Here is a 26,954-nt window from a genome sequence, read left to right on the forward strand (position 1 = left end):
CCACGCAGACACAGAGATAATGAGAGCAGCCTGGCGGGCTGTCTGGATGGTTAGATAAGGCACACAAAGAGCTGGGACTCTGGTGACCACACACGGGTGCGGCAGGAGGCGCCCATCTTTTGAACCATCAGATCCCTGCGGATCCCTGTCTGCTCTCTGAGGCTGGGCCACCTCCCTCTCCCCTCTTTGCTGCATTAAATGTGAGCTTCCTGGCATCTATCAAGCCCAGGTGCTTGCGTTCAGGAATTCTCTGGCCGCCACCCCCTGGCCATCAAGTCTTCTTGGGCTTGGCAATGAGGTGGAGGGGGAAAGGGCAGGGAGGACTTGGGGGCTCACTCCCTAGAGCAATAAGACTGCGTCCCCTGAACTTAATCAACATTCGGTCTAACTTCCTTCTAGTGCAGCGGTTCTCAACCTATGGGCCGCGACCCCTGGGGGGGGGGTCAAACGACCCTTTCACAGGGGTTGCGTAAGACCCTATTTCCAATGGTCTCAGGAACCGAGACACTGCTCCTCTATCTGTCTCCAGGAGGTCTGCCAACATTGCAGATACGCCCACATACGGGGTCACCACAACATGAGGAACTGTATTAAAGGGTCGCGGCATTAGGAAGGTTGAGAACCACTGTTCTAGTGTGTCTTGTAACTGCTCAGTGGACCTGAGAGATAGAAATGACATCACTCATCTTGGGGAGCAGCAGTGTGTATGTGTGTGTGTATGTGTGTGTGTGTGTGTGGTGGGGTGCATTGCAGGGAACTGAGTGCACAGCAGGATCGTGGGGAGACATCAGCCAATTGGAGAGCCCTCCTGCCCCGTCCTTGTTCATGCCCCCTCAGAGAACTCCAGACAAGTCAAGGCCTTGGGCCGTTCCTCTTGCTCCGTCCCTAAACCACAGGCGAAGGCCCACCAGGTGTCACGGAGCGCATCAAGTGGCCGAACTCCCCACCGGGCTGCCACCCCATCCCTCAGAGGCCGGATGGGCCCCCTTCCACACAGAGATGTGGGGACACGGCTGGTAGCTGCCATTGAGTCACAGGAGAAGCAGCACCGCAGTGCTGAGCCACCTGCAGGATTGGCGGGCAGTGGGCCTACTGGGACCCACCCGGTCCTCACTGGCAGATCTTTGGAAATCCACCGCAAGGTCTTCCTCCCCAGTCTGCCTGGGGCTGGAAGCCCTGCGGGTCCCATATTGTCATAGCAACATGCAAGCCCACCTCCCAGGTGAGCAGTGACTTCTCGGAGGCCAGGCCCTGACTGGAGGTGAGAGTTCCACCTCAGAATCATCATTGCGCCGTCGCCAGCTGCCATTGAGGAGAACTGCAGCTCGTGGCGGCCGCTGCACATTGCAACGAAATGCCACCTGGCCGCGCACCATCCCATCAGCTATGGACCAACCATCGTTGACAGGCCTCCCAGCCGAGGTAGTCCTGTGACGCTTGCAGGATAGCCTCGGAACCAGCCCAGAGGTTCAGAAAACTTAAAGGCTCCTGGCAAGACTCAGGGAAGCAGCTGGAGACGTGCCGCGTATGTCACAGCTTACCAACAAATCCTAGGAGGCGGGTCTGATCCCCGTTTTCCAGACAAAAAAATGACACCTAGACAGGGTGAGTCTTTTTTGCTTTATCCACATGGTGATGGAATCTGGATTCGAACTCAGGTTTGTGTGGCTCCAGAGTCCAGGTTCTTATGACTGCCCAGTACCCTTGTCTGCTCCCAAGATAATCAGCCCCCCACCCCCTCTCACCATGGTGGGAGCTAGGCTCCTAACAGGCCCCCTTCTGAGCACCCCCTTCTCTTTCTCTGTAGGCTGGCAGGCAGCATCACCTGGCAGGGGTCCTGTGGGCGTAAGTCACGCTCATGCGTGTGCACTCTCCAGGACCTTTGTGCATGTCAGACTGAACAGACTGATCATGACATCATGTAACTTTAATTTAATACAAATTCATTCTTAACTCACAAAATGGGTGACATTTTAAATTAAAAAAGACCATGGGAGTGGTCCAGAGACTCGGTAGCTTAAAGGGGTGGGGTGAGGACTCTACTTGCCCAGGTGAGACCCCAGGCGACAGCAGTGAGGTGGGCCAGCGATTCCCGCGGCGTTGACGTGGGCAGAGACTTAAGAGCAGAATCCAGGCCCCACGACCAGAAAGAAAGGCCAAGGCTGAGGAGGCATTTTGGCTTGGTCTTGAATTCCGAAGGTTCCTGATTGTGGGCAAGGACAGAGCCCCAAGGAAGGACACCCAAGAGTCGGCTGCCCCAAAGTCCAAGCTGAGAGGTGGACTCTGTATGGTTGGGTGCTGCTGCAGACAGCAGGCATGCACTTGCTCAGCCTCCCTTCTAGCTCGTGCCTGGTGCTGCGGAGCCCGGCCAGGGAGATAGCACATTCCCCAGACCTCCTTGCAGCGAAGGATCGGGATTTGAATGAGGTTTTCCCATACTGAATCCCTGGGAACAGAGTTCAGGGGAGGGAGAGGCTGGTCTGGGGACATCCCTTTGCTGGCATGGCCTGGGCAGCAGCAGAGGCAGCGAGTCTGCAGCCAGCGGTGTCCAGGAGGCAGTGGCTTCCTGCCGGTGGGAGTAGCTGTCCTGGTCACAAGAGAGGCTTCATGAGTCGGGGGGCTGGGAGCTGTTCCTGGAAATGCACCAGAGAGCCGACTCCTCCAGCTCTTCTAATGATTTGCTAAATCTCCAGGGACCTGAAAAGGAATCCTTTGTTGAGACTAGCTGAAGGGGCTCCTCTTGTCGGCAACAGAGCCCTACTGTCTGAGGAGGGGACTTGCCAGGCCCAGGCCTCACTGACACAACGGCTCCCAGCAGCCTCCCTGCGTGCTGGCCTGGGCACAGAGGCCTCGCTGCTGAGGGCTGGCTGCACTCTTGTTTCTAGGTTCCGGGGACTCGGGTCACCCAGTGGAACTCATCCTGCAGGTGCCCTTAGGCAAATGGGCTGTGTCACCCTGCCGGCGGGGGGGGGGGGGGGGGCAGGGTTTTTCCCGTCTTTAGGTCTGTGGGCAGGAAGGTTGCATGGCGACGGTTACATGTGTGCCCAACTACCAGGCGCCTTCTGCAGGTCAGCACCCCCTCACAGTGGCACGGGTGACCTGCAGATCGTGGGACAAGCAGGGACCTTGTGTTGCGTGCGGGGAGGGACAGTGGGAGGGCGGTTCTCAGGAAGTCCTAGAACGGAGCTCAAAGGCCAAACAGCCCACCATCAGTCTGGCCAGGGGTGAGTCAGAGGCCAGGGAGCAGAGGCAAGTTGTGTGTCCCTGTAGAGCTGCCACCTGCTGGCAATACCTTGGCATATCCTGAGTCCACAGCACCTGGGATGGAGGGAAATGGAGGAGGTAGCTCCCCAGCTCCTGAGAGGAAAGGGATGAAGGTCAGGCAGGGGTTGACAACTCACATCCTTGGACCAAAGACTGGGTCCCCATCAAGGTCAGGGAGATAGGGAATATCGGTGCTGGAAATGAGCTTAGGGACTATGGGTGCCCGCTCCATTTTACAGATAGGGAAATGGAGGCTGACGGGGGCACTGGCTTGTGTCTCCGGGAGGCCATGCCAGGATAGACCCCAGGCCTCTCGCCTCCTGGGCCGGGCTCTTGCTGGTGGGTGGCCCCAGGCCCAGGTGGGCAGCGCTTGCGCTGGCTGGCCACACTAGATGCGGATGGTGTTGATCCGCAGCGGCTGCACGTTCTTGCCGTTGGCGTGACTCTGGCCGGGGCTGAAGTAGGAGCAGAGCTTGCCCGGGAACTTCTCGCGGAAGGTGTAGAGCCAGGACATGTCGTCGGCGTTGTAGAAGGTGAGCAGGCCCTGGTCATAGTCCAGGAAGACGCCCACCTTGTCCAGCTTGTCCCGGACGTTGAGTCGGGTCCACGGCTCCGTGCAGGCGCTGTATTGGTTGCCGTCGTGCATGACGATGCAGTAGAAGCCGCGGCTGGGCTGGATCTGGATGCTGCCCTTGCGGCTGGCAGCCTCGTGGGCCAGCCCGATCACCCACTGAGTCTTCTCTGCCACCACCACCTCCCAGTAGTGCACCCCACCGCTGAAGGCCTCGGAGCCAAGCACCGACACCTCCACGTCGAAGCGCTTCGGCGAGTCCTGCAGCGGCTGGGGGTGCAGGTTGCCGTAGGCCACGATGGTGCAGTCATCAGACAGGATCAGACGCTGGTGGGCAGTGCCCGGGTCCAGGGTCAGGGACGCTGGCACTGTGGGGAGAGGGGGAGCTGATGAGGGCAAAAAGGCTACGGACCCAGTGGTGTTTCCCTGGGGACAAGGTTATGGTCCTTAGAAGACCGTGCAGGTGGAAAAGGTGATGGCTAAGGTCCTTCCGACGTCAGTCTGGCCTCAAAGAGCACGTCCACGTCCCTGTCTTCCAGCGGACCTCTCCCTCCCCATCTCCCACTCGGCAGTGCGCTGGCTCTGGCTGCTCACTCCCCTCTCTCAGCTCGATATGGTCCCCCCCACCCCACCCCCACGACACTCAGTCCAAATGGCCTGCACTTGGGGGTGCCCTCCTGGTCACCTGGCCTTCACTTTGCGTGTGCCCCCCTCTGGCAGAGTGTCATTTCGGGGCCCCTCCTTGCCCTCAGCAACGCTGTGGATCTCTAGTGTGCGCTCAGGACAGGGCACTGGGACATCTTGCCAAATTCAGTTTGACTCTGTGTTTTGTTCTTTGGACAGGAGACACGGGAGGGGTGGGGGTGGTTTGTGTGTGTATATATCACCTGGCTCTGGGCCACATCAGCCTGGCAGGTCCCCCTGAGGGAGCTGAAGCATGGCCCGCCAGAGAAGGGGGACTGCGCTGGGCTCTCGGTAGCCTGGCTGACTGTTTCCAGGTGGGAGTCCGAGGAGGGGTTGGAAATCTGGGAAGGAATCCTGCCTCGCCAGCCCCCCCCCCCCCAATTTCCTTGTCGGGGGAAAAGGCCGTGACTGGAGGACTGATCACCCCCACAGTGTGTGTCCATACACGGAAATGAGAGCGAGCCAGCCTTTCCGACCATGAATGTGAGGCAGTCACATCCTAAGCAGAGCCCACTCCCAGCAGGCCATCCGAGGACCCCCGGGGTGTGCATCGTACCCTCTGCTCTTCTGAGACTCAGAGGGCTGTGCGGAAGCAACGGGGTCGCTGGACACACAATTCTCTGTCCAGGGACTGAGAGGAGAGGGGATTATGGGGAGGAGAGTCTGCTAGACTCGTGACTGCCCACCGGGCAGCTCCCACTGTGGGGTGGGAGGGGTGTGTGTGTGTGTTGGGGAAACGGGAGAGATGAACCTAATTAGATCCAGCCAGCATCCCCCCGGGGTGTGTGCAGTGGGATGTGTTGGCCACGGTGCCAGCAAGATGAGGCTATGGCCAGGGCACAGGCTCTTGGGGAAACTGGCAAGTGGTCCCAGTGGGCCCCTGACCAGTGAGGAGGGTACTCTAGGAAGCCCAGTGGGCTCTCGGGGGCTCAGGGACGGAGGTTGCAAGGGAAAGGCCATGCTGCCCACAGGGCCCAGCTCCTGGGGGTGGCCGGAGGGGTGATGAGAGCAGGCGCATGGTGGTTAAGTGCTGACTGAGAGGTTGGTGGTGGGCGGCTCCTTGGGTGAGAGATGCGCCCTCTTTCTGTCAGGACTCACAGCCTTGGACACCCCAGTGGCATGGCCACTCTGTCCTACAGGTTGTGAGGAGCTGGCAGGGACTCCAAGCAATGGGTGTGGTTTTTGGTGGGTGTGGTTTTTGTCTTCAGAGGTGGGGGGGGCAGGCCTGCTGGAACTGAGCATGCAGCTTTGTAGTCAGCACTAGGGGTGGGGCCTGATTTCCGGTGGACAAGGCCCCACCTCCTGGCATTCTTATTATACAAGGGACATGGCCCAACCTTCAGAGGGTGAGGGAGCTCCCACTCAGGAGGGCAGGCCACTACAGGGCCTGACACCCTGGCTACTGCCCAGCCCCTGGGCCTCCTAACAAGGACAGAGGGGGCCTGTCTTCGGGGCCTCCCTCTGGCTTCCTGTGACGTGGGTTGGCACGAGTGAAAGGTCTTCAGGCCAGAGAGCGACACAGAAGAGGGGGCTGGCAGCACCCTTTTCCCTCTGGGAAGTCAGTCTGAGGGGCCTCTTCTCATGGAAGGGGCGTTTGGAGCAGGGGGAGGGGGTCAGAGGGCGCTGGGGAAGGGGCAGGAAGTGCTGAGGCCGCAGGAACGGTCTTCCTGGTGCGTGGCCCCAGCTGCCATCCCATGGCCAAGCCTGTGGCTGGTACAGGGACTCCGCTTCCAGCCCGCTGGGGCCTGACCCAAGAATGCCATCAACTCTTTCCGTTGACTAGGCCTTCCAAGAATGCGGTCCCTTGGGCCTTCCTGCCACATGGCCTCTCCGGCACAGCTTGGGCGATCCCCCAGCTGCCTTCAAGCTCACTGACTCCCGTGATCACAGGAGCTGTCAGGGCACATATGAGTGGACCCATTCTTCAGGAGGGGAAGCTGAGGCCCTAAAAAGCCTTCTCCGAAGGAACTACTGGGGCGCAAGCGGAATTGGAACTTGAGCTGATGATGCCTTTTCACAGCCCCAGCCCCCATCAGGGCCTGCTCTGCAAGGAACTAGCTGATGAGTCGCTATAATAACAACTGACCAGCGGGTACCATGCACTTACTAAGTTCTGGGACTAAGACTACAAATAATCGTTTTTCATCCTCGTGTCTACCACATGGGAGAGAAATGCAACTAGACCTGGCTTGCAGATGAGGAAACGGAGGCTCGGAGTCTATTCCAACAAATGGCAGCCCTACATGGCGTTTCTGAGGCTGTAAACCGTGATGGAGGCAGAGCCTCAACTTTGCCCCTCGGAGCGGCTGGTGGGTGTGAACTACCGACCTGGTGGTTAGTAGTCCAACACTCACCCAACAGCGAGCGCCACCAGGGCTCTTGGGTAATACGCATGCAAAGACTCAAATGGATTCAAGTAAGCCGGAGAGGGCAGAGGGCAGCCTAGGAGGAGGAGGAGGCAGTGTCTGGTGTCCTTGGACAATGGGTAGCCTGGCGTGGCTGGGCAGGAAGTCAGCCTGGGAGCTGGGGTGATTAGGCTGGGTAAGAGAGAAATAGTGCCCAGTGCCAGGCAGAGGGGCAGGGTGGCATGGAGGAGGAGTGTGGAGTGGAGGCTTTCCAGCAGGTAAGCGTGCCTATGGGGTGCTGTGGGGTTCTCAGGTGCCCCAATAGGAAGCCGGGGTTGGTGGGAGGGGTTGAGCAGGAGACTGCTAGAATCTATGGGGTCCCTTGTCCTCCCCTTCCAACAGAGAGGGCCTTGGTACTGGCAGGAGCCAGAGTGACTTCACAGGCTCCACAGACAAAAGAAAGGGCTGGTGGCCTGCTGCTCTCTGAGCTCCCCAGGGGCAGGAGGCAGGTCTCTCCTGAAGACAGCTTCTCTGGGGCAGTGCAGCTGAACCAGGCACACACGCCTCCAGGAGGCAACTGGCACCACTTTCCGAAGTCCCATTTTTTGGTGGTTTTTCTTTTTAAACATTTTTAATGTCCACTCCCTGGGAAAGGGGAAGCAATCACAGAGGAGCCCTCCCAGGGCAGCAGTCCCTCCCTCCCTCCTTGGTCCTCTCAGTTCTGCTCCCTCTCCCACTGAGTTTCCCCCCACCGCCCACAGAGAGGCTGCTGCCAGCTCTTCTGTCCGCAAGCAAACCTCCTTGAAAGCAGCGTCTCCCCTGGGTGTCTCCACTTCCTCTCCTCCCCTTCTCTCTTGGCGGGGGTCCAATCAGGCTTTTCACCCCCCATCATTCCACCAAGCAGCCCTTGTCAAGGTCACCAGTGACCTCCAGGTTGCTGAACCTGGGGAACGGTGGGTTCTCGGTCCTCCTGCAGTTGGCCTCGCAGATCTTTGACATCACGGAACCCTTCTGGAAACACTCTCTCACTGGATCCCAGGTTCCCGGCCTGTGTCCCCGGAAGCTCTTCCCCAGCCTCCTTAGCTGGGCCTGCCTCCCATCCCTGGCTTCTAGAAACACCCTGGGCACCAACTATTAGGGCACCCCCCTTCCCCCACGCTCACTCTGCCCTAGATGAGCTCATCCAGGTTCATCCAATACCACCCGTTTGCCTGATACCTGCCTTGACCTCGCTCCTCCACGCCAGACTGGTAATCCGAACTGCCAGCACTTAGACATCTGATCGCCCCTGCAAACCTCACGGGCTTAAAACTGAACCCTTGACCCCTCCCCACAAACCTGCTCCTCCCAGCCATCCCACCTCAGTTCACAAGAACTCCATCCTTCAATTGCCTTAGCTCCTCTTTCTCTCACGCCCAAAGCCCACCCATTAGCAAATCCTAGGAACGCTACCTTCAAAACGTATGAGGGGCTTCGCAAGGCTTGTGGGAAGCTGATGGAAAAGATCAAGGGAGATTCCACGAGAAGCCCCTTTGTACAGAGAATCAACCACTGCTCACCACCTCTACTGCCACGACGCTGGTCCGAGCCCCCGTCATCTCTCACCTGGGTCACAAAGCCACTTCTCACCCCCAAGCCCCCACCACCTTGTCCCTTCAGTCGGTTCTCACCCTCAGCAGCCACAGGGAGAGCCCTTAAAACCTCAGCTCAGGTCACTGCACACCCCCCAGCTCTCCTCCAACTCCCATCTCACTGGGTGTAGCTCTCCAGCCCGCCCAAATGATCATTGTTAAGGGTGGGAGGGCCAGCTCCCTGACCCTCTTCACTCACTGCACTCCAGCTACACGGGTCCCCTCTCCGTCCTGGGGCTTCAATGTGTCAGGCACACTCCTGCCTCAGGGCCTTTGCATGTGGCCTTCCCACTGTACACTGTCCACTCAGATTCTCCAATGGCCCTCCTCTCCTCCTTTCCATCTTGGTGAGGTCCTCCAACCAGGTCCTCCACCTGTCCTTACCCTCCCTCTGCCGGCCCGCCCATCCTCCCACAGCCATCACCAGTATCTAGTAAGCGACTTCCTTGTCGCTAAGCTCTGAGAGGGAGAGACCGTCACCTGCTTGGCTCAGGGCACCCTCTCTAGCACTTAGAACAGTTCCCGGCACCAGGCATGTGAATGAGGAACCCGGTGCCATAGTGGGGTACACATTGGCCAACAGATCAACACCACCGGACTCTCGGAGGACGAAAGTCGCAGCCCCTACCCCTGTAACGCTACAGGCTCCAAGACCCATGGGGCAGGTCTGCTCTGTCCTCCAGGTTGCCAAGTCAGTAGGCAGCAACTCCCTGGCACAGCGCTGTGGACAGGGTGATTGACGGGACCACCAGGCCCTCGGTCTCTTCACCTGGTGAACAGGCAGACCGAGGAGTCTGCCCTCAGGAGGTTCTATGAAGGTTCTCTGAGCTGAGGGACAGTGCAGGGGACGCCACAGGGCCCGGGACACGGCAGGTAAGGGGCGCTGGTCAGCCTTCTGCCTTACCCTGGTAATGTCTGGGACAGGCTAGGACCTACCCCACCGGGCTCCAGCCCCTGATAATCCTGGCCTCTCCCAGGGCCCTCTCACCTGGATGGATGTCTTGGAACAGGGATTTCCAGATGGTGTACTGCAGGGGGCCCGTGTACTTGGAGGTTGGGAAGTCTTCGTAGGTCAGGTTGGTCTCGTGGCTCTTCCCCTTGAGCCTGGCAGGGGAGAAGGAGGGCAGGTGCATAGGAAACTCCATTAGTCCTGCCTCCAGACGAGTGGGTACCCAGGCCTGTCTGACACAGACCTGAATGGATGACGTCTCCGCTCACCACCGCCCCCCGCACCTGCTTCCACGCCCACCCTTCTGCCTGGCTGGAGGGGACATCCGCTGAGGAAGGGCCGGCCAGGTGGGCACCTACCTCTCAGACAGCGAGGCCACCCCGGCTAGGAAGGTGTGCCGGTCGGTTTCGGCCAGCCGCTCCTGCAGGATCTGCGCCCCCTCCTGCACCTTGCGCAGCTGCTGGCTGTAGCGCTGCACTTTCTGCTCCATGTCGGTCAGCGTGCGGGCCGTGTCCGCCTCCAGCTCCTCTAGCATGGCCTTCTGCCGCTCGCGCAGCAGCCGGTGCAGCCTCTCGAAGGCCTCCCCAATGGTGGTCCGCAGGCTCTTGGTGGAAGACTGCAGGGGAAGCGCATCAGGGTTAGGGCGGAGCGTGGGCAGCCCTGGGAGAGAGGACATAGAGGAGGCGCAGAGGGTCCTGAGGGGGTGGGGGTGGTGGTGCACGCAGAACCATGGCGCTAAGAAAGGACACGGGGTGGCCAGTGAGCAAGAGTGGGTGTGGCCACGAGGAGATGGGCCAGGTGAGACCATAAACTGGAACGAGAAGAGGGGCAGAGGTGGAGGGAACGGGGCAGAGCCTGACAGATGCTTTGTGGGGAGAAGCTTGGGGCCCAGGGACTGGCTGGCTATAGGGGTGTGTGGGGGGGAGGGAGCGGTGTGTGTGGGGGAGGGAGGGTGTCCAGAGTGAGGCTCGGATTTCTGCCTGAGGGCGGAGGGAGGCTGGGTCGAGGGGGAGGCTTGGGTATGATGAGGTCTTTGTTGAAAAGAAACGACACTCCTGGGGCTCCAGGGGAAAAGGACTGGGCAATGGACACAGAGCTCTAGGAACGGCAGGGTTGGGCACCCGGCCCCCCACCCATTGAGGTCCTGCAGCTAGGGCCCAGGCCATGTTCAGAGCTGGTTAGCACGAACTTTCCTGGGTCTCTCAGCCCCTGTGACACTGCCAGGCCCAGGAGGGGACAGAGGGGTAGAGTGGCGAGTGCCTGGATAAGAATCCTGGCGGTGCGTGTCTAGCTATGGCAAACTTCAGACACCGACGGTAGCGTACTGAGTAATCTGCTCTGTAACATGAGGTGCAAACGCTGCCTTGCAGGGTTAGGGTCCAGACTGAAGAGCTGGGGAGCTAGAGTTGGGTTACTAAAAAGCGATCCCTTCTAAGGGGCTGCTGAGCGTGGGCTGCAGGACACACGTGTCCAGGATGTCAGCTGGGGCTGGGAGAAGGGGGTGTGGGTGGGGTCGCAGGGGGTCAGCCGGCCTCTGCAATTTCACTTTGTGGGATTCCGGTTGGGAGCTCATGCAGTCAGGGCTCTGTGGGAGGCTCCGCAAAGGCTCAATTAGGGCCTGCTCCCTCCCCCTCCAGCTGGGCAGCCTACAGGAAGAGGTGCTGGCAGCAGGCCAGCCTCCCTGCACACGCCCACCCAGAGAGCCAGGCAGACAAAGAGCGGGCGGGTGGAGGAGAAGCTGGGATGCTGGGCCAGGCGGCCTGCGGGTGGCCTCCCTGAGACCCCTACCTGGGGGCTTTGGCTTCTGGGGTGGCATACTTCAGATGGGGAAACGGGGCCCACTCATGCCATCAGAAGCTACCAGCCGGAGACCCCCCTGCAAACCCATGCCACCGGCTCTGGTCCCTCCTTCGAGGGCTCTCCAGCAGCATTTGGCCAACTAGTCTGGCCTCTTTGCTCAGTCTCCCTCACAGGCTTGCCCTGACCTTCATCCCCACCATGGCTTTGTGGTGGTAACCAGCCAGGGCCTACCTCACTAGCCCTGCGGGGCCCATCTGTCCAGCTGCCTCCTCGACACGAACTCGGGGGTGCACAGGGCCCCATGAGCTGCCAAGCTATTGAAGACACCATTCCAGCCCCACAAGAGGGGCTCAGTGACAGGTGGCGGGGGGGAAACGGGCGGGTGAGCAAAGCCACGGGGTGCATGAAGAGATGAATGCTGGGGAGCAGAAGCAAACCATCATACTCCCCTTAATATGCTGTCCCAGGTCTGATAAGCGCCCCCAGAGCGGGAAGGATGCCTTTCCTAGCCCCACCCCTCATGGCCATCACAGAGCCTGGCACAAAGCTGGCAGTCAGGAATGCTTGAGGGGGTGGTAGAGGGAAGAGGGGTCTTGCCCAAGGCTGCTCCGCAGAGCTGGGTGCAGGCTTAGAAGGGCGGACTGAGGAAAAGGGGATGGGGGGGCACAGGGCAAGGAAAGTTCAGAGGTGCAGCCTCAGGGTGCCAGCCACCCCTGGGAGACAGCCCTGCACCAAGTACGTGAAAACAGCTTCGGTCATACCTGAAGGAGCCCTCCTGACAGCCTCCTGGTTATGTGTGGGGCTGCTAGTCCCAAGGTCAGCGGCTCGAAACCACCAGCCGCTCTACTGGAGTAATCCAAGGCTTTCTATTCCCATGAAGACTTAGAGGCTCAGAAACCCACAGGGGCAGGCCTACTCTGTCCGTGGGGTGGCTGTGAGTCAGAATGGACTCGATGGCAGTAGGAAATGGAGACCTGCCCACAGGCCGGTCCCTGAACCTCTCTGTGCCACCAAGACTGTGGGAATAACATGCTCGACCCCCAAAGGTGAGTCCCTCCCTACCACTTGCTGATTCAACAACTCCCTATTGTGTGCCAGGCATGGTGCTAGGCTCGGGGAGTCTGGAAGCCAAGCCATGGCGCTGGCATTCTGTGGGCTTGTGTGTGAGACGATACACAAGAAGCAGTGCCCCATGGGGAGAGACAGGTTCACCCACGAAGGCTGGTGCCGCGTCATTTAACTAGTCCACACACACCGCACCCCCCCCCTCCAGCCCCACTCACTACAGCCGGGGAAACAGGAGGAGCTGGGGCCACTTTAGAAAAACACCCTAGCAGGAATGCGGCACTGGGCCAGGGCCCGACCAAGGGAAACATGGGGCCGAGGAGGGAACTCAGACTCCCCGAGGCTGGGCCACTGGAGGGGTGGCAGGGCAGGCACCAGGTGAAATATGACCTCCAAAGCGTCCAGAGGCATTTCTTGTATAAACACCCCAGTCCAGACAGGAAGCGCTGGGGGAACTGGAGGGGGTGGGGCCCCACAGGACCCCTGGGAGGCAGACAGATGGACAGGAAAGTGGGGGAGGAAGAGGTCAGTGCAGAAAAACAATCAGGGCTGTGGGTAGGGGGAGGAGCGAATGTGGAGAAGAAGCAGACCATAATAGTCCCCCTCTGACCCAGGCAGGGCTTCCACTTGCTCCTCATCACTCGAGAGGGGTAGTCGCCAGAGAGATGGGGAAACCGAGGCTCGGCGAAGGCATGGAACCCGAGTCCCAGGGCCGTGTCTCATCTGTTGCCCAGTAAGGGAGGGGTGGTCTCCAGAGGCGCTCATGATGCCCTCTGTAGGAATACTTGCCCTGACCTTCCTGAGACCACAGCAGGTTGGTGGCCAAGTTGGGGTCAACATCTGGGTCACTGATGGCCTCTCCAGGCCCGAGTGACCTCTGGAGGCCCACACCATACCTATGGCTTTCTTCCAGCTGCTGCCGGCAGTGGTACCTCTGCTGACCCCCTGGAGGCAGACTGAAACCACAGCTGGGCCCTGTCCTGTTTTGGTCCCAAACAGATGGGGCAGAAACCAAAGCCAGTTCTGCCGGTTAGGGGGCTATTTGCCGGGGATTTCAGAGGCGGCTTTGGAAGTGAGCTAAGATCCCAAACTCCAGGCCTGGAAGAGAGTCCTGAGAGAACAGCCAGGACACAGAAGGGGAGACCTAAGGGCCAGACAGTGGGCCATTTGCAGAATCCCATGTCTGTGGCTGGATCCGAATGGATGTCCTTCCTCTCGGGTCATGGGCAAAGGCCTTATTTTCAAATCACTGTAGCAGAGGCACAGGAGGCCCGGCGGCATCGTGGGCTGCTAACCGAAAGGGTCAGTAGTTAGAAAGCACCACTGCTCTGAGGGGTTGAGACAAGGCGTTGTGCTCCTGTAACGACTGCAGCCTGGGAAACCCACCGGGGCAGTTCCACTAGTTCTAGGGTCGCTATGCGTCAGAACTGACTCGCTGGCAGCGTCTGGCCTGGTTTGGTAGTGGAGACAAAGGGACCCTAGTGTGGCTGCTATTCAACAACGGGCTGCTAGCGGAAAAGAGGTTCAAAAGTCAAAGGTTCTAACCTGTCAGGCACTTCAGGGGGAAAAGATGTGGCAGCCTTAGAAATCGCGGGGGACAGATCTACTCAGTTCTATAAGGTGGCTGGGTATTGGGATCGACTTGAAGACAACGGGTTTGGTTTTAGGTTTCTGTCGGAGGCTGCAGGGTTGGGTCCTATTTTCCAGCGTCCATTTCTCCAAGGCCTGGTACCAGGACAAGGCCACAGGGCCACAGGCCATCAGGAGGGTGTGCGAGTGAGGGACACACCCAGGTGGCTCTTCCAGCAATGGATGTGTTTAAAGAAACAAGGTACACACAGGCCCAGTCCCACTTGCCTTCCTGGAAACTCTTGCCTCCTCTGTCTCCCCCACCCCCTCACCCCACCCAGGCCAGGCTCACCTTGGTCTCAGCCACCTGGCGCTTGAGCAGCTGCAGCGCCTCCGTGTGCTCGCGCTCGCTGTCCTGAAGGGCCTGAAGCTGCTCCTTCAGCTCCCTCTGGAACACACACAAGTCTGGGATGAGCGTGCCAGCTGCAGCTGGAGCTTCGGCTGCCTAGACATGTCCAGAATCCTCCACTCCTTTCCATCCTCCACTTTTGCAACTGCCTCCTCTGGGCCAGACTAGAACGTGTGCCTTCCCGTCCCAGGTCCACCGCTATATGCAGCCCACCCTGGTCCAGCCGTGAGCCTCCCTGCTTAGACTCCTCTGGTGGCACCGCAGCTGAGCCCGCCCTCTGCTAGGGCTAGCCTGGCCATTGGTTCGCGCACGCGCATCTCGCCTGGCTGGCATGAGCTCAATCGATGCACTCCATAACCTCAGGCACGATTATCAGCCTCGTTTGCTGATGGAAAACGGGAACAGAGAGGGCAGGAAAACTGCCGGAAGCATACAGTTCAGAGTGGACGGGCCTGGTTCCGTGGACCATGCTGGGAGACGAGCTTCCTACGAGGACAACACCCATGGGGAAAACAACGAAGACCCACAACACCTAGAATCACAAAACTCTCCACTGAGCTGGAATCAGTAGGACCAGATTTCCCGTCGCCTCACGTCCCAAGATGGCTCAGCGTGGCATGTCTTTATTACAGAAACGTGAGGCTTTGTTCTTGGATTTCTTTTTTTGGCAATGATTTTTTAAAGTCTGGCATTAAATGTTGTTTATCTCAATGACTGTGGTTTTTCGGTGCCCACTTAAATCCTGTACCTGAAAGCAAGTGCCTACTTCACCTCACTGTCTCTATCATCATTCTCCTCCCTGATCCCCCAACTCCCAGCTAGCTAGAGAAGCCTTCTTCCTGTTTCTACAACACCCTTTTTGTAACTTGGGTGAAAGTTTACAGAGCGGCCTGGTTTTCCACCATTCAGGTGTGGGATTGGACATTTTGTTTGGTGACTTTGACTGCTGTCCCCAAAATGCATGGGTACCCTGCCCACTTCCTCCCGGCATTTCCCATTTCCATCCCCTTCTTTCCAATCCCTTCCTGCCTTTGAGCTTCATCCTTCCGCTGTCTCGGAGCTGGGTTCACCCTCCGGACTCTGCACGTGCTGTTCCCTCTGCCTGGCCCTCTCAGATGTTCTGGTGATTCTTGTCTGTCATCAACGGTCCATCCGGATGCCACCTCCTCAACCAGCTCTTGCATCACAGTCGCCATGGCACCTTCTACTGTCTGCCACAACCGGGCTCACTTGGTTCACTGCTTGGTCTCCCTCACGAGAACGTGAGTTTTACTAAGGCAGGAATCCTGCCTCCCTGGTCCTATCCCGTGTCTGCAACACTGCCCAGCACAGAGCGGGTCTTTGATGATGACTTGCTGAATCAATGAATGCACGATGAATGAATGGGGCATGGAGGTGCGCGTTCCCCTAACGCTGGACCTGGCCATCTCTACTTGTCAGGTGTCTTAGCCCATTGTATCATGGCTAGTTGTTCTTCCTTTTGACCTACTCCATCTTCGTACTAGCCCCCAAGTCCTCCAGGGTGGACCAGTCCTTAATTGTTACACACACACACACACACACACACACACCTCCTCTACACTCAGTGACAGCCTGGCACTGGGGTGGGGTCCAAGAGATGTGCTGTTCTAACAGGTTTCCATGGAAACGGTTAGCTCTGTCTCGGGCCTGGGTTCCCCAGTCAGCCTGGGCTGTGAGCGGTCCCAAGGTAGCTGACTTAGCTACTTACACTCTCTACCCTATGTCCCCCTCATTCGCCTTGGCAGAGCAGGGCGGGCCCTCCACAACCATCTCGTCTGAGTCGACAGATTAGGTAGCAACGTGGTCATGATGAACTGCCAAGGGAAGAATGCAGAAAACAAAATTGTTTCATGCCCACTGTCACTTAATCATTCCGTACATATTGCACAACTTCTCTGGAATGGTTTGGGTGGGGTTTGGGGCTGTCCCGGGCATTCCTGGGGCCTACGGGGGGCACAGTAAGGAATACAGAGGTAGTACCTGCCCTCAGAGCTCTTCCACCTCAAAGGGAGACCCTCAATAAACAAAGAGGATCACCAAACAACAACAACCCCACAGATAATTACCAACGCTGGGCGTGCCCTTGGCATGTGCCGCTTTAGGAAAGGTAGCCAGGGAAGGCGGTGGGCTCCTTAGCGAGGGCACCTGAGGAGGGGCGGGTCACGGAAATTGGGGTAAGGCAGGAAAATGGGAGCAGGTGTTTTGTGAGAGTGGAAGGCTCGTGCAGACATGATGGCTGGAGTGCTGGCATCCCTCTCAGGCCACGAGGCAACCTTAAAGATGGAAGTCGTGTGCTGAGGAAGGGGGTGGAGCAGAGGGCAGGGAGGAGTCTGATTCCCCGATGGCTGTGGGGCAGCCACGCCAACTCGAGTTCTGGGCTGTGCTGGGAAGCAGGATCTCTGGTTGAGGGGGGTTGGAGAAGCCCTGATTTGCCCATATCCGTGGTGTAAATGCTCTCTCAATAGCCAATTTCCAGCTGCCAAGGGGAGGTCACTAAACATGGAGTTGGGAAGAGGATGTGCCCCATCAGCTCTCGGGAGCCAGTGGGAGACAACCCCAACACCCCGCTGCCTGGAGACTTGTTTCACGTGAGTCAAACACACCTGCATCCAGATTCAGGAATGCAAGTCGGGTCTCTATCGCAAACAACCGAGAGTCTTTCGTAATGGAGGGAGACCTGTGCACGCCAAGTCCATGGCGGAACCGACTCTGCACACGTGGGAATGCAGCAGGACTGCTCCCAGGGCCTCCCCGGCAGGCAGCCAGAGCCTGAGACACAGACTTTAGAGGGGGAGAGCAGACTACCACTGCCCTCCCTTGGTGGTCTCCAGGGTCCATGGAGGGGCAGGCCCTCCAGACAGCTCTTCAGCATTTCTGAGAACACTGGGGGGGTTGGGGGGCACATACCTCACATTGCTTAGGATGCTCCTGGGGCTTGGGCAAATTCCTCGCTGTTTGGGGGGGCGGGGGGGGGGAGGCGCGCCAGAGAACTGGGAGAGCTGGCTGGGCCCTTTCTCCTGGAGCCCAAATCTGGGTCAAGGGGTCTTGAGTACTGTTTGAGGGCCAGGGAAAGGGATGGGGGACAAGTCACTGCCCTGATGCCCCAGGAGATGGGCAGATAACTTGTGGACAAAGTCAAGGACACAGACCCTTACATCACAGGGCACACTGAACAGAGCTGCTGTGAGTGGATGCCAGCCACTCTTGCCCCCAGTAGAACACTCCACGCACAGTGCCCTACACTTTGACCATCGCTGTGGGATCCCGTCCAGGCCCCCGCTAGACAGTGGACTCACACAGGTAAGGACCAAGTCTGATCGGTTTTTGAAGTCTCATTATTTGGAACAGGGTCAGGTACAGAGAGGTCTTGAGGAAGAGGCTGCACTGGGGTCAGATCTCACCTGTGGAAAGGTGGGAGGGGGAAGAAGGCCCAGGCAGGAACCTCTCTTCAGGTGGGGGACAGACAGGTCCCGAAGGGACTACTAGTTTCGGGAAGTCCCAAACCTCGAACCCACCGAGCATGCAGTAGGAGGTAGCTGGAGCTCTGTCCTCCAAGGGATGCTTCCAGGTCTGGGAGCAGACAGACAGACAGACTTGGGTTAGGAAAGTGGCTCTGCCACCCGCTAGCTGTGTGACCTCGGGCACATTACCTAACTTCTCTGTGCCTTACTCCTTCATCTACACAATGGAGACTGCCGTACCTCCCAGGAGTATGTGACCACAGAGAGCAGAAGCCTGGCACACACTGGGTGCTGTTGGATGGGGCGGTCGTCATGCCCCACCTCCTCACCCTTCACTGTGCCCAGGTCCCTCCCTGCCTCCGCAGATGGCAGCTTAGGAAGGGACCTTGGGGGTCATCTAGCTCCACCTCCTGGATTTCCGCAAAAGGAAACAGGTCTCAGATAAGGACTGGCTGGCCCACAGAAGAAAACAAACCAGCAAACTCACTCTGGGCAGAGAGAGGTCACACAGAAAGCAGCCTCTGCCACATCCCTGAGTGGCAGTGTCACCTAAGGCGGGCCAGGGAGGCTGTGACCGAAGGAACCAGTGCTGGGGATGGGTTGGGCTTGAATGTCACCCAATTCTCAGCCAACTCCAAGAGGTTGACGCTACCATTACCCCATCTCACAGGGCGGGGGTGGGGGCAGGGAGCACTGAGGCTCAGAGAGGCTAGACAGCTTGCCTCAGGTCACACAGCTAGGAAGAGGCTGGGGTGGGTTCGAGCACCGCCACACTCCGTGCTCAGCGCACTCTGCCTTCCAATCGATTCAACACAGTGCTTGTTCCTGAGCATGAGCGGGGGCTGCACCAGGGGAGCTTCAAGGGGAGCAAGTATTTATGATGGGAGGGCCAGGAAAGACAAAGGCTAGGACAGGGCTCAGACCTTCTAGGTGGAGGAACTGGTTGGGGAGGGCTGCGCCTGATGTGTGCAGGAAGTGGGGTGCAGTGGGTTTGAAACAGGTGGGTTTGAGTCACAAGCCAGAAGGGCCAGTTGGGGCTCCCTGGGGCCAGCTTGGGGGGTGGAGGAGGCCTTGGGGAGCCAGAGGAGGGGCAGGACTGGTGGCAAGAGCTCACCTGAGGAAAGGGGTGGGAGGGAGAGAGGGCCCACAGAAGGGACACACCTGGGCAGTGCCACAGCTCGGGACCTTTCCGTCCTAGAGGGGGTGGGGTCATGGCTGGCATGGCTGGTATGGTGCACACAGTGACGTAAATACAAACGCCCAGATGCCCTGGGGTTCCCATTGGGTTGGAGAGGCCAGGAGCCAGGGCTCCAATGCTCTGAGGCCAGGTATCCAGCTAGGAGGGGTCCCACCAGCTCCCCCAGCCCCACCACCACCACCACCACCACCACCTTCCTGGCCTGGAAACAAAACTGCTGCCAGGAACCCACCCCCTTCACCAAACTGCACTGTCCAGGGAGACAGCATGTGCTCTGGAGTCACAGGAACTGGGTTTGAATCCAGGCAGCATGGTGTTGGGCACGCCACCCTCAGGCCTCATCTCTCCAAGGCCTGCCTCTCACATGGGGACATCGGCCTGGGTAGGATGAGGACTAACCTGGGTGACATCTGTGAAAGGCCCAGCAGTACCCTGGGCATGGAGGCAATGACCACGGCTCCCCTTTCTTGCCTTTGCCCCCGGACCCACTGATGCCCAATCTTACCATTGGCACTACACTGGCCTCTCCTCCTTCCTTCCTTCTCTTAGCCCTGACACACTCCCAAGACCCCAGAAGCCCTGGCCCGCAGGACAGACTTGAATGCTTCCCTGTCTTTGAGCCCTGACCAGCCCTGTCCATTTCTGTGCCTCTCAGTCTCTGCCAGCACCTTTAGCTGGCCCTCCTTCTCCCCCGGCTTCCCCCAGTCCCCTCAGTGCATGTCCCTGCACACCCCTGTGTCCCAGCACCTTCAGGGTCAGTTGGAATTCCTGGTGGGAAGTGGGGTGGGAGTGGGAAGTCCATGTAAGGCTCGTCATGAGCTGGTACAGCCCCAGCCACCATGTACCATCTGAATATGCAAGCACTCCCTCCATGTCTGTGTCCAGTCAGACCCAGATGGCCCTAGTCCAAGTGTCCCAGGGACACTTAATGGTCAGCACAACTTCTGAGCCTGTTTCCTCATCTCTGAAATGGATAACGAGACCCACCTCATACAGCACTGTGAGGATCGTTTGGAGAATGCCTGCTGAAGCTAGTGTGTACCCAGGAAAGAGTGTGTGTGTGTGTGTGTGTGTGTGTGTGTGTGTGTGTGTGTTTCTATTCCCTCTGCTTGTAATACCTTCTCTCAAAACACTTGGCATAGCCTCAGGGCTCAGCTCATTGCCAGCTCTAGGAAGGCCTGGGGCAAGAAGCCTCCGTTGTAGTCACATGAGGCAGGACACACAGAGGCCCCATTTGGCTCTCCTGGGCCCAGCCCAGGGCCCGGACCCTCAGTAGCCACAGCAGGAGTGACCTCTGGATACAGTACTGAATGAATCCCTGAGTCCAAAGCCAGAGCCCTCTCCAGAGTCGAGTCTCCAGTTGTTCTGAGCCCTGGAGCAGAGTTCAAGGTCAGGCAGGGAAACAACACTGCTTAGCAGCTGGGAGACCTGAGCTCTCTCCTCTGACCTTGGGCAAATGGGTTTCCCCATCTGACAAGTGGGGAGAAGGCTGAACTGGGTGGTTTCTGAGGTCACTCCCTGGGACGGCGTGTTGATGAAGAGAGGGGGCTTCTGAACCAGAGACACCCGAACCTGAATCCCAGCTTGGCCGCCTCCTTGTAGTGTGATCCTGGGCAAGTTAGGCAGCTCTCGGCCCCACTGTCTTCGTCTGTAAACAAGGACCGATCCGAGTCCCTTTCAGGAAGTTGGGAAAGGAAACAGGGTTGTTGTTGTGGGGAGTTCAGTGCCTGTGACCCAGCACCTGGCCTACAGTTAAGTGCCCAGTAAAAATGTTAGCTATGACTTTTTAGAGTTACTATTCTTTACTTTTTATTTTATTGGGGGCTCTTATAGCTCTTATCACAATCCAAACATATATCCATTATATCAACCACATCTGTATATATTTTGATAGAGCTATTACTATGTCTCATTGTTATCACTCCCTGCCAGATTCTTTTTCTTTGTATAAATGTCCCTGGGGCCCCCAACTTCAACCAGAAGTTGCCACACTGTGGCCTGTGCCCACTCAAGGTGTCCTGGGTGAGAGCACGGCATTCCTGGCTGCCCACAGACATGGATGAAGTGGGGAATGGTGCGAAGCCTGGCTACTATTTGCATATCAATCCTGCCCTTTTCCTGGACAAATCCACATAGAGGCTGCTACCCCGGGACAAAGACAGCCCTGCGGCCTGAACAGGGTCCAGGTCCCCCTGTCTCTACGCTGAAAGAAGGGAGTCTTTCACGCTTCTGTTTCATCTCCCACTCAGCTGGGGGTTTGAAGTCGCTCCCAGAAGCTGCTCCTCAGAATCACACGCCTCACCTGGGGCTGATACCTGGCTTTCCTTCCTGGCCTGAAGGAGGCCCTGGGATGGGCTCCAACGGTCACATGAAGCCTGGAGGGGGTGGCTGTGGCTGAATTGGATCCCCTCTCTGGGGCGTCTGGAACCTGAGCTGGCCAGAGAGCCGGATACCACACCCGAGCAGATGACATCCCAGTGATCTGCCCTCGGCCCATCAGCTGGCACAGACATGGTGCTGTTAGCCCGGTCGGCTGCAGACACAGGGGTGGGGTGGTGTTGGGGGTACAGCTCCCTAGCCCTCAGAGGTCTCATCAGGAGTGGGTTCAAACCCTGCCTCTGTGGTTTACCTGGATCCCTTACTCCCCCGAGCCTGCAACCTCACCTGTCAAAGGAATCAACTGCAGCATCCTCTGACCAGTACGAGGCGGACCAGGCCAGGCTCTGCAAGGGAGTATCACTCTCAGCCAGGCCCCAGGCCCTGGGCAAAGCCTCAGAAGCCCCAAACCCCTCGGCGATGTGTTCTCCGCCCTTTTCTTGGCTCCGAGACCCAAGTGCTCAGCAGGGCAGCTGGCACAAGATGGAAAACATGCTGCCATGCGCGGTGGCAGGCACTTTTGGCTCAGCATCCCTAACCCTTCCAATGCCTGTTCCAGGAATGTCCTGTTTGCCCCATTTTACAGATGAGTACATGGGGGGGGGGGCGCCAGCACAGAGATCAGAAGTGACTCATCCAAGGACACACAGTTTCTACATGAAGCTGCCAGGATCAGACCCCAGTTTGGAGACCTGGAGCCCCAAGCAATTCTGCCTGGCCAGTCAGGGAAAGCTTCAGAGAGGAAGCGGTATCTACACAGAGCCTTGGAAGAGAAATAGGTCTCGCCCAGGCTGGGACTCTGAACTGGGGGATGATTTTGACCCCAGGGGGCTACCGTTGCCATAGCTCCTGAGGGGACAGGGGAGTCAGTGCTCCTGGTATCTAGTGACCAGAGGCCAGGGGTTCTGCTAACTCCCTACAGTGCAGAGAAGAGCCCTTACAACCACTGTTTAATGACCTATCCCCAAGTGTCCATGGTACCGAGTCTGCCAGCCGTCATTTACCGAACACTTGCAATGTGCCAAGTGCAGAACCAAGTTCTTCCTGAGCCTTCTCATTTCATCCTAACTCCATTTTTTCTGTGGCTGCTAACCGGGGACCTGAGGCTCAGGAATGGCAGCTTCCTTAAGGTTCCACAGCAAGTAGATTCAGAGCCAGGGTGGGAACTGTCTGAAGACAAAGCCCGCGCTCTCAACCCCGCTGCTCTGCTGCCTCCAGGGTTAATAATAAATACCCAAACTCCAGGCCAACTGTCAGGAGACTCCAGAGCAAGTCCTGGCCGGCCTCTTCTAAGCCCTTCCCTTCCTCACTGCCCTGTTCCATCTGTCAAGTGAGGGCCGCCCCAGACAATCCCCAAGGTCCTGCCAAGCCCGACTCCATCACTCTCCAGGCTCCTGGAGGCCTGGGGGCAGACCCACCAGCTGCTGGGGAGAAGGTGTGAGGGGTGGGCTCGGCCTCATTCCCACTGCAGAAATTGGAGGAGAGGTGGGTGGGAGGTGGCTCACACCTCACCCCAGAGTCTTATCCCCTCCAGAGGGAGACAGGTTTCTCGGCCACCTCTGTGCCACGCCCTATGCCTCAGGGGCTGCCTCAGAGGAGAGAGGCAGATCTGCCACCTGTCTATCCAGCTGGGCACGCGAGCTCTCCCAGGTAGAAAGAGAACAGGGGGGAACCCATGCAGACCCAGCACCTCCAACATGTCAGCAGCCTGATGTTCCTGGTCGGGAGGAATCATCGAGATACCCATTTAACAGATGTGCACAGCAAGGCTTACAGGCGGCAGCCTGCTGGAGGACACACAGTGATAAAGGAACCCAGGTATGTCTGAAGCCAGAGTCGGCACTAGAGGGAGAATAGTAATCCCAGCACAAGGAAACATTGTGTCAATAACGTTTGGAGAAAATATATGCTCAATCCCTCTTGCATTCCCCAGGATATGGAATGGAGTGTAAAAGCACAACACCCAGACACAGTAACTCAGGCTTCCTGCTCCCAAGGCTCCCAAGGCACAGGGTTCTTATAAAATCAAGGCAGGGCAAGGAAAGCGGAGTGGCAGGGGCGAGTTCTGGCCCGGGCTTGGCTGCGCTTTCCGATCCTGGCTCTGCCATGGGCAGCCAGGCACCTTGCCCCCAAGTCACCAAAGGGTCTCTCCTCTTTCCCTTCTCAGAGGAGGACAAGAGGACACCAGGGCTGGGGTAGATAGTGGCAGACTGTGCAGGCCAGGAAGGGATGACCCCATCACCCCTGGCCATCATTCACCCTCGGCTTGGACCTCCACTCTCCAGGAGCCAGACTGGGAGGGATCAGTTGTGGTTTCAGGATGAAAGGGGACAGGAAGGGAGCCATGGGGAACATGGGGTCATTTCTCCTGGACTAACACTCATCTTCACGTGTGCACGCCCGCTGGGTCCAGACAGACTGACAGAGATTCAACTGTAAGGAGGGAAGGAACACCTATAACCCTGAGCAAAGCAATTATTTTGCTCCTACTCAACCAACTTAAAGGAAGCTCAGGTGGCATTGTAGGTTAGGTGTGGTCAGCAAGTCAAACCCACCAGCTCCTTTACAGGAGAAAGAGGAGGCTGTCTGCACGGTACAGATGGACAGTCTCTGAAGCCCTATCTAGGGTCTCAAAGAGTACATTCAATACTATTGAATCTGCTTAAGCATCTTGAAGAGCGGAGAACTACCTACCTACTATGTTGGCCCACTTCATTTTCATAAAATATTTGAGCCAGACACCTACATTGAAATGTCCACAGTCCTGACCAGCTCAGGCCAGGTGGGTCATTCATTAATTTATTCATGCAACAAACCTTTATCAGTATGCACTATGGACCTGGCCGTGTGCCAGGCTCTGGGGTCATAGATATACTAAAGATGAGACTTTCTCTGTCCTGGTGGCACTGGGTCTTATTCTGGTTTCACATGGGCATGGATGCAGTGCTGCTAGATTTAAGCAGTCCAGCGATAGGGTAACCGTGGATGAATCAACTCTATAGCAACAGGTTTGGTAGGTTTGGGTTAGCTTGAGAAAAAGATTCCAGGCTCAAATAAGCTTGGGAACTATTATATTAAATGCAATTAAATGGGTTTCTTTGCTGGGAAATGCCTCCAAACCTTTAATATGCAGATGAATGCTGAGAGTCTTCCAATGGGGTGTAAGCAATTACTGTATTTCCCACTTGTAGCTGACCTTGGAACTCTCCTTATTCAAATGTCAGATGTATTAATAGAGAGCATTTTGGGAAAACACGGCTCGGATGCTATTTGCTTGGCCAGAGGAGCTCGGGAAGTCTTTGCAGAGAGAACATTCCAACAGGGTCTTGAGGGTTGAATAGGAGATTTTAAGAGAGACCCATTACAACCCTATGCCAATCATTCTCTGGTTTCTATACATGTACTGTTTAACTTAGTCCCCAGAGGTCCTGCTCGGGGTGACAGAGCTGGGAGGCCATCAAAAGTCCCTAGAGACGCCTGGAGAGGAGTAAGGTGTCACTTATGGGCCTTATTGCCCCAACCTAAAATCTTCAAGTTCTAGCCCTGTTCTCAAATTGGCCCACATGTTTTTAACACCCTTGGTACTTGATCCCAGCCTTAAATCAATAACAAAACAAACAAACAAAACCCCCTTCAAAACTCTTATACACCTTGACTCGGCCCTTGGCACCCAGACCCTCTTTCTTAGCAGTTTCCTGACCCCTAACTTAGACCCTCTTTCAAGTATAACCCTTAGACCTTCTCTCAAGTTTAACCCTAATCCCTAATTCAGACCCCTCTCAAGCTTAACCCTGCCCCAGCCCAGCACAATCTGGACCTGCCCCAAGCCCATGAGAACCCCACAACCTGGTTAACCTCAATGCAACGTTGGACTGCGCCTGCGACTCAATCTAAACTCAGTATCCCAGCTTCATCTCTGAAAGGCAGAGAGATCTTCGGCTCTGCTCGGAACCACCCGGGTCGACACCTGTCTCAGGCTCAGCACCCGCGATTCCTGGCACTGTGTCTGACCTTAAGCGGCTCTGATTCAGCCCCATCCCCATCCTAACCCAGCCTGGTACCTGGCTCTGTTCTGATCTCATTGGCCTCCACGGTCCCACTCCTCAGCGGTGGATCAGACCCGACTCCAGGTCAGTCGCAGCCGAGACCCCGCCCCAAGTTCCTGCCCCCTGCCCTCGGCCCCGCCCCACCACCCCTCATATTAATTCTGATAGGGCCCTGACCCTGGCTGCGGCTCCGCCCCAAGGCAATTCTGACTGGACCGTGCTCGTGGACCAGCCCTGGTCCCGCCCCCAAGCCGGCCCCGCCCCCAGCCCAAGGCCGGCTGGGCCCCCCGCACCTGCAGCTCCTCGAAGGCATCGTCGATGCCGGTGACCTGGTGCTGCTCGTGCAGCGCGGGCTCGTCGCAGAAGAAGCAGAGCAGCGCGCGGTCCGTGAGACAGAAGAGCTTGACCTTGTCGTGCGCCTGGCAGGGTCGCGCGGCGCGGCGCGCGTTGAGGATGGCGTCCAGCGGGAAGGCGCTGTAGCGCTCCACGATGTTGGCCAGCTTGAGGCTGGGCGCGAGCGCGGGCTCGGCGAACGTGCGCCGGCACTCGGGGCAGTCGCGGGCGCCCTGCGCCTCCTGCCGCACCCAGTGCTCGGTGATGCAGCGGCGGCAGAAGTAGTGCTCGCAGCCCAGGCTCACCGGGTCCTGGTAGATGCTCAGGCAGATGGAGCAGAGCAGCTCATCCTTGAGGCTGCACGCCATGGCGCCCGGGGCGGCTGCGCGGGGGACCCGAGAGGCTGGGGGGCGGCTGGGAGCGCGCGGCGCTGACCGGGGCAGCACTGAGGGTTGGGTGCGGGGACGAAGGCCAGAGGGGCTGGGGTAGGAGCACCCGGGGATGGAAAGGGGTACTGTCCGGCAGGGAGGTAACGCGGAGAAAGAGGTGCGGCGGGCAGCGGCTACCCGGGATGGGAGCCCGGGAGGGTGGTCTCGAGGTAGTGGGCAACCCAGCGCGATGGGTGCTGGAGGGAGAGGGCCGTGGGTGTCCGAAGGGAAGGGGTCCTGACGTGGAGGTTCTAGAGGAGGGGACAGTCCGGAGGGATGGGTGCTGGGAGAAGAGGGTCCAGAAGGGGGGCGGAAGCCTTGGGGGGTTTGAAATCCCAGGGTGGGGGGTGCCCGGGGAGGGGGCGAAGACCGAGGTGGGCGATTGTGGAAGAAGAGGAAGCCAGGCCAAGCCGCACGGCGGCCGCGTCGGGCAGAGGAGAGGAGGGGTGCGGGTCCACTCAGTGGCCCGATCCCAGTCCCAAGCCCGGGCCTTGAGCGGCCCCTTACCGTGGCCGGCTCAGCTGCCACCGCTCCGGTCCCAGCGCAGCCACCCAAACCGGAACCAGCCGAGCCCGAGCAGCCGGCCGGCGCGGCGCCCTCCCCGCCCCTGTGGGCGGGACCCGCGCGACCCCGCCTCCGCGGCGGGTGGGGGAGAAGGGGCGGGCCTCCAGCTTGAGGGACGGACGTCCTCCTGTCTCCGCCCCCATCCATCTTTCCGCACCCCAGAGAGCAGAACCCAGCTGCGGACTGCACCCTGGACCCAGCTGTGGGTGGGGGTCTGCTAGTGTGAGGAGACAGGAAACA

General features: G+C 58.2%; 1 protein-coding gene across 1 annotated transcript; it reads right to left on the bottom strand.

Moving 5' to 3' along the window:
• Positions 1 to 1,641: 1,641 nt before the first annotated feature.
• TRIM62 (tripartite motif containing 62) lies at positions 1,642 to 26,752 on the bottom strand. Its single transcript, XM_075553700.1, has 5 exons — positions 25,683 to 26,752; positions 14,231 to 14,326; positions 9,804 to 10,060; positions 9,484 to 9,599; positions 1,642 to 4,203 (listed from the first exon to the last, which is right to left on the bottom strand). The coding sequence occupies exons 1-5, from the start codon at positions 26,088 to 26,090 to the stop codon at positions 3,653 to 3,655; spliced, it is 1,428 nt and encodes a 475-aa protein (XP_075409815.1). The 5' UTR covers positions 26,091 to 26,752; the 3' UTR covers positions 1,642 to 3,652.
• Positions 26,753 to 26,954: the final 202 nt, after the last annotated feature.

This window comes from Tenrec ecaudatus, chromosome 1 (genome assembly GCF_050624435.1).
Source record: "Tenrec ecaudatus isolate mTenEca1 chromosome 1, mTenEca1.hap1, whole genome shotgun sequence".
NCBI lineage: Eukaryota > Metazoa > Chordata > Mammalia > Afrosoricida > Tenrecidae > Tenrec > Tenrec ecaudatus.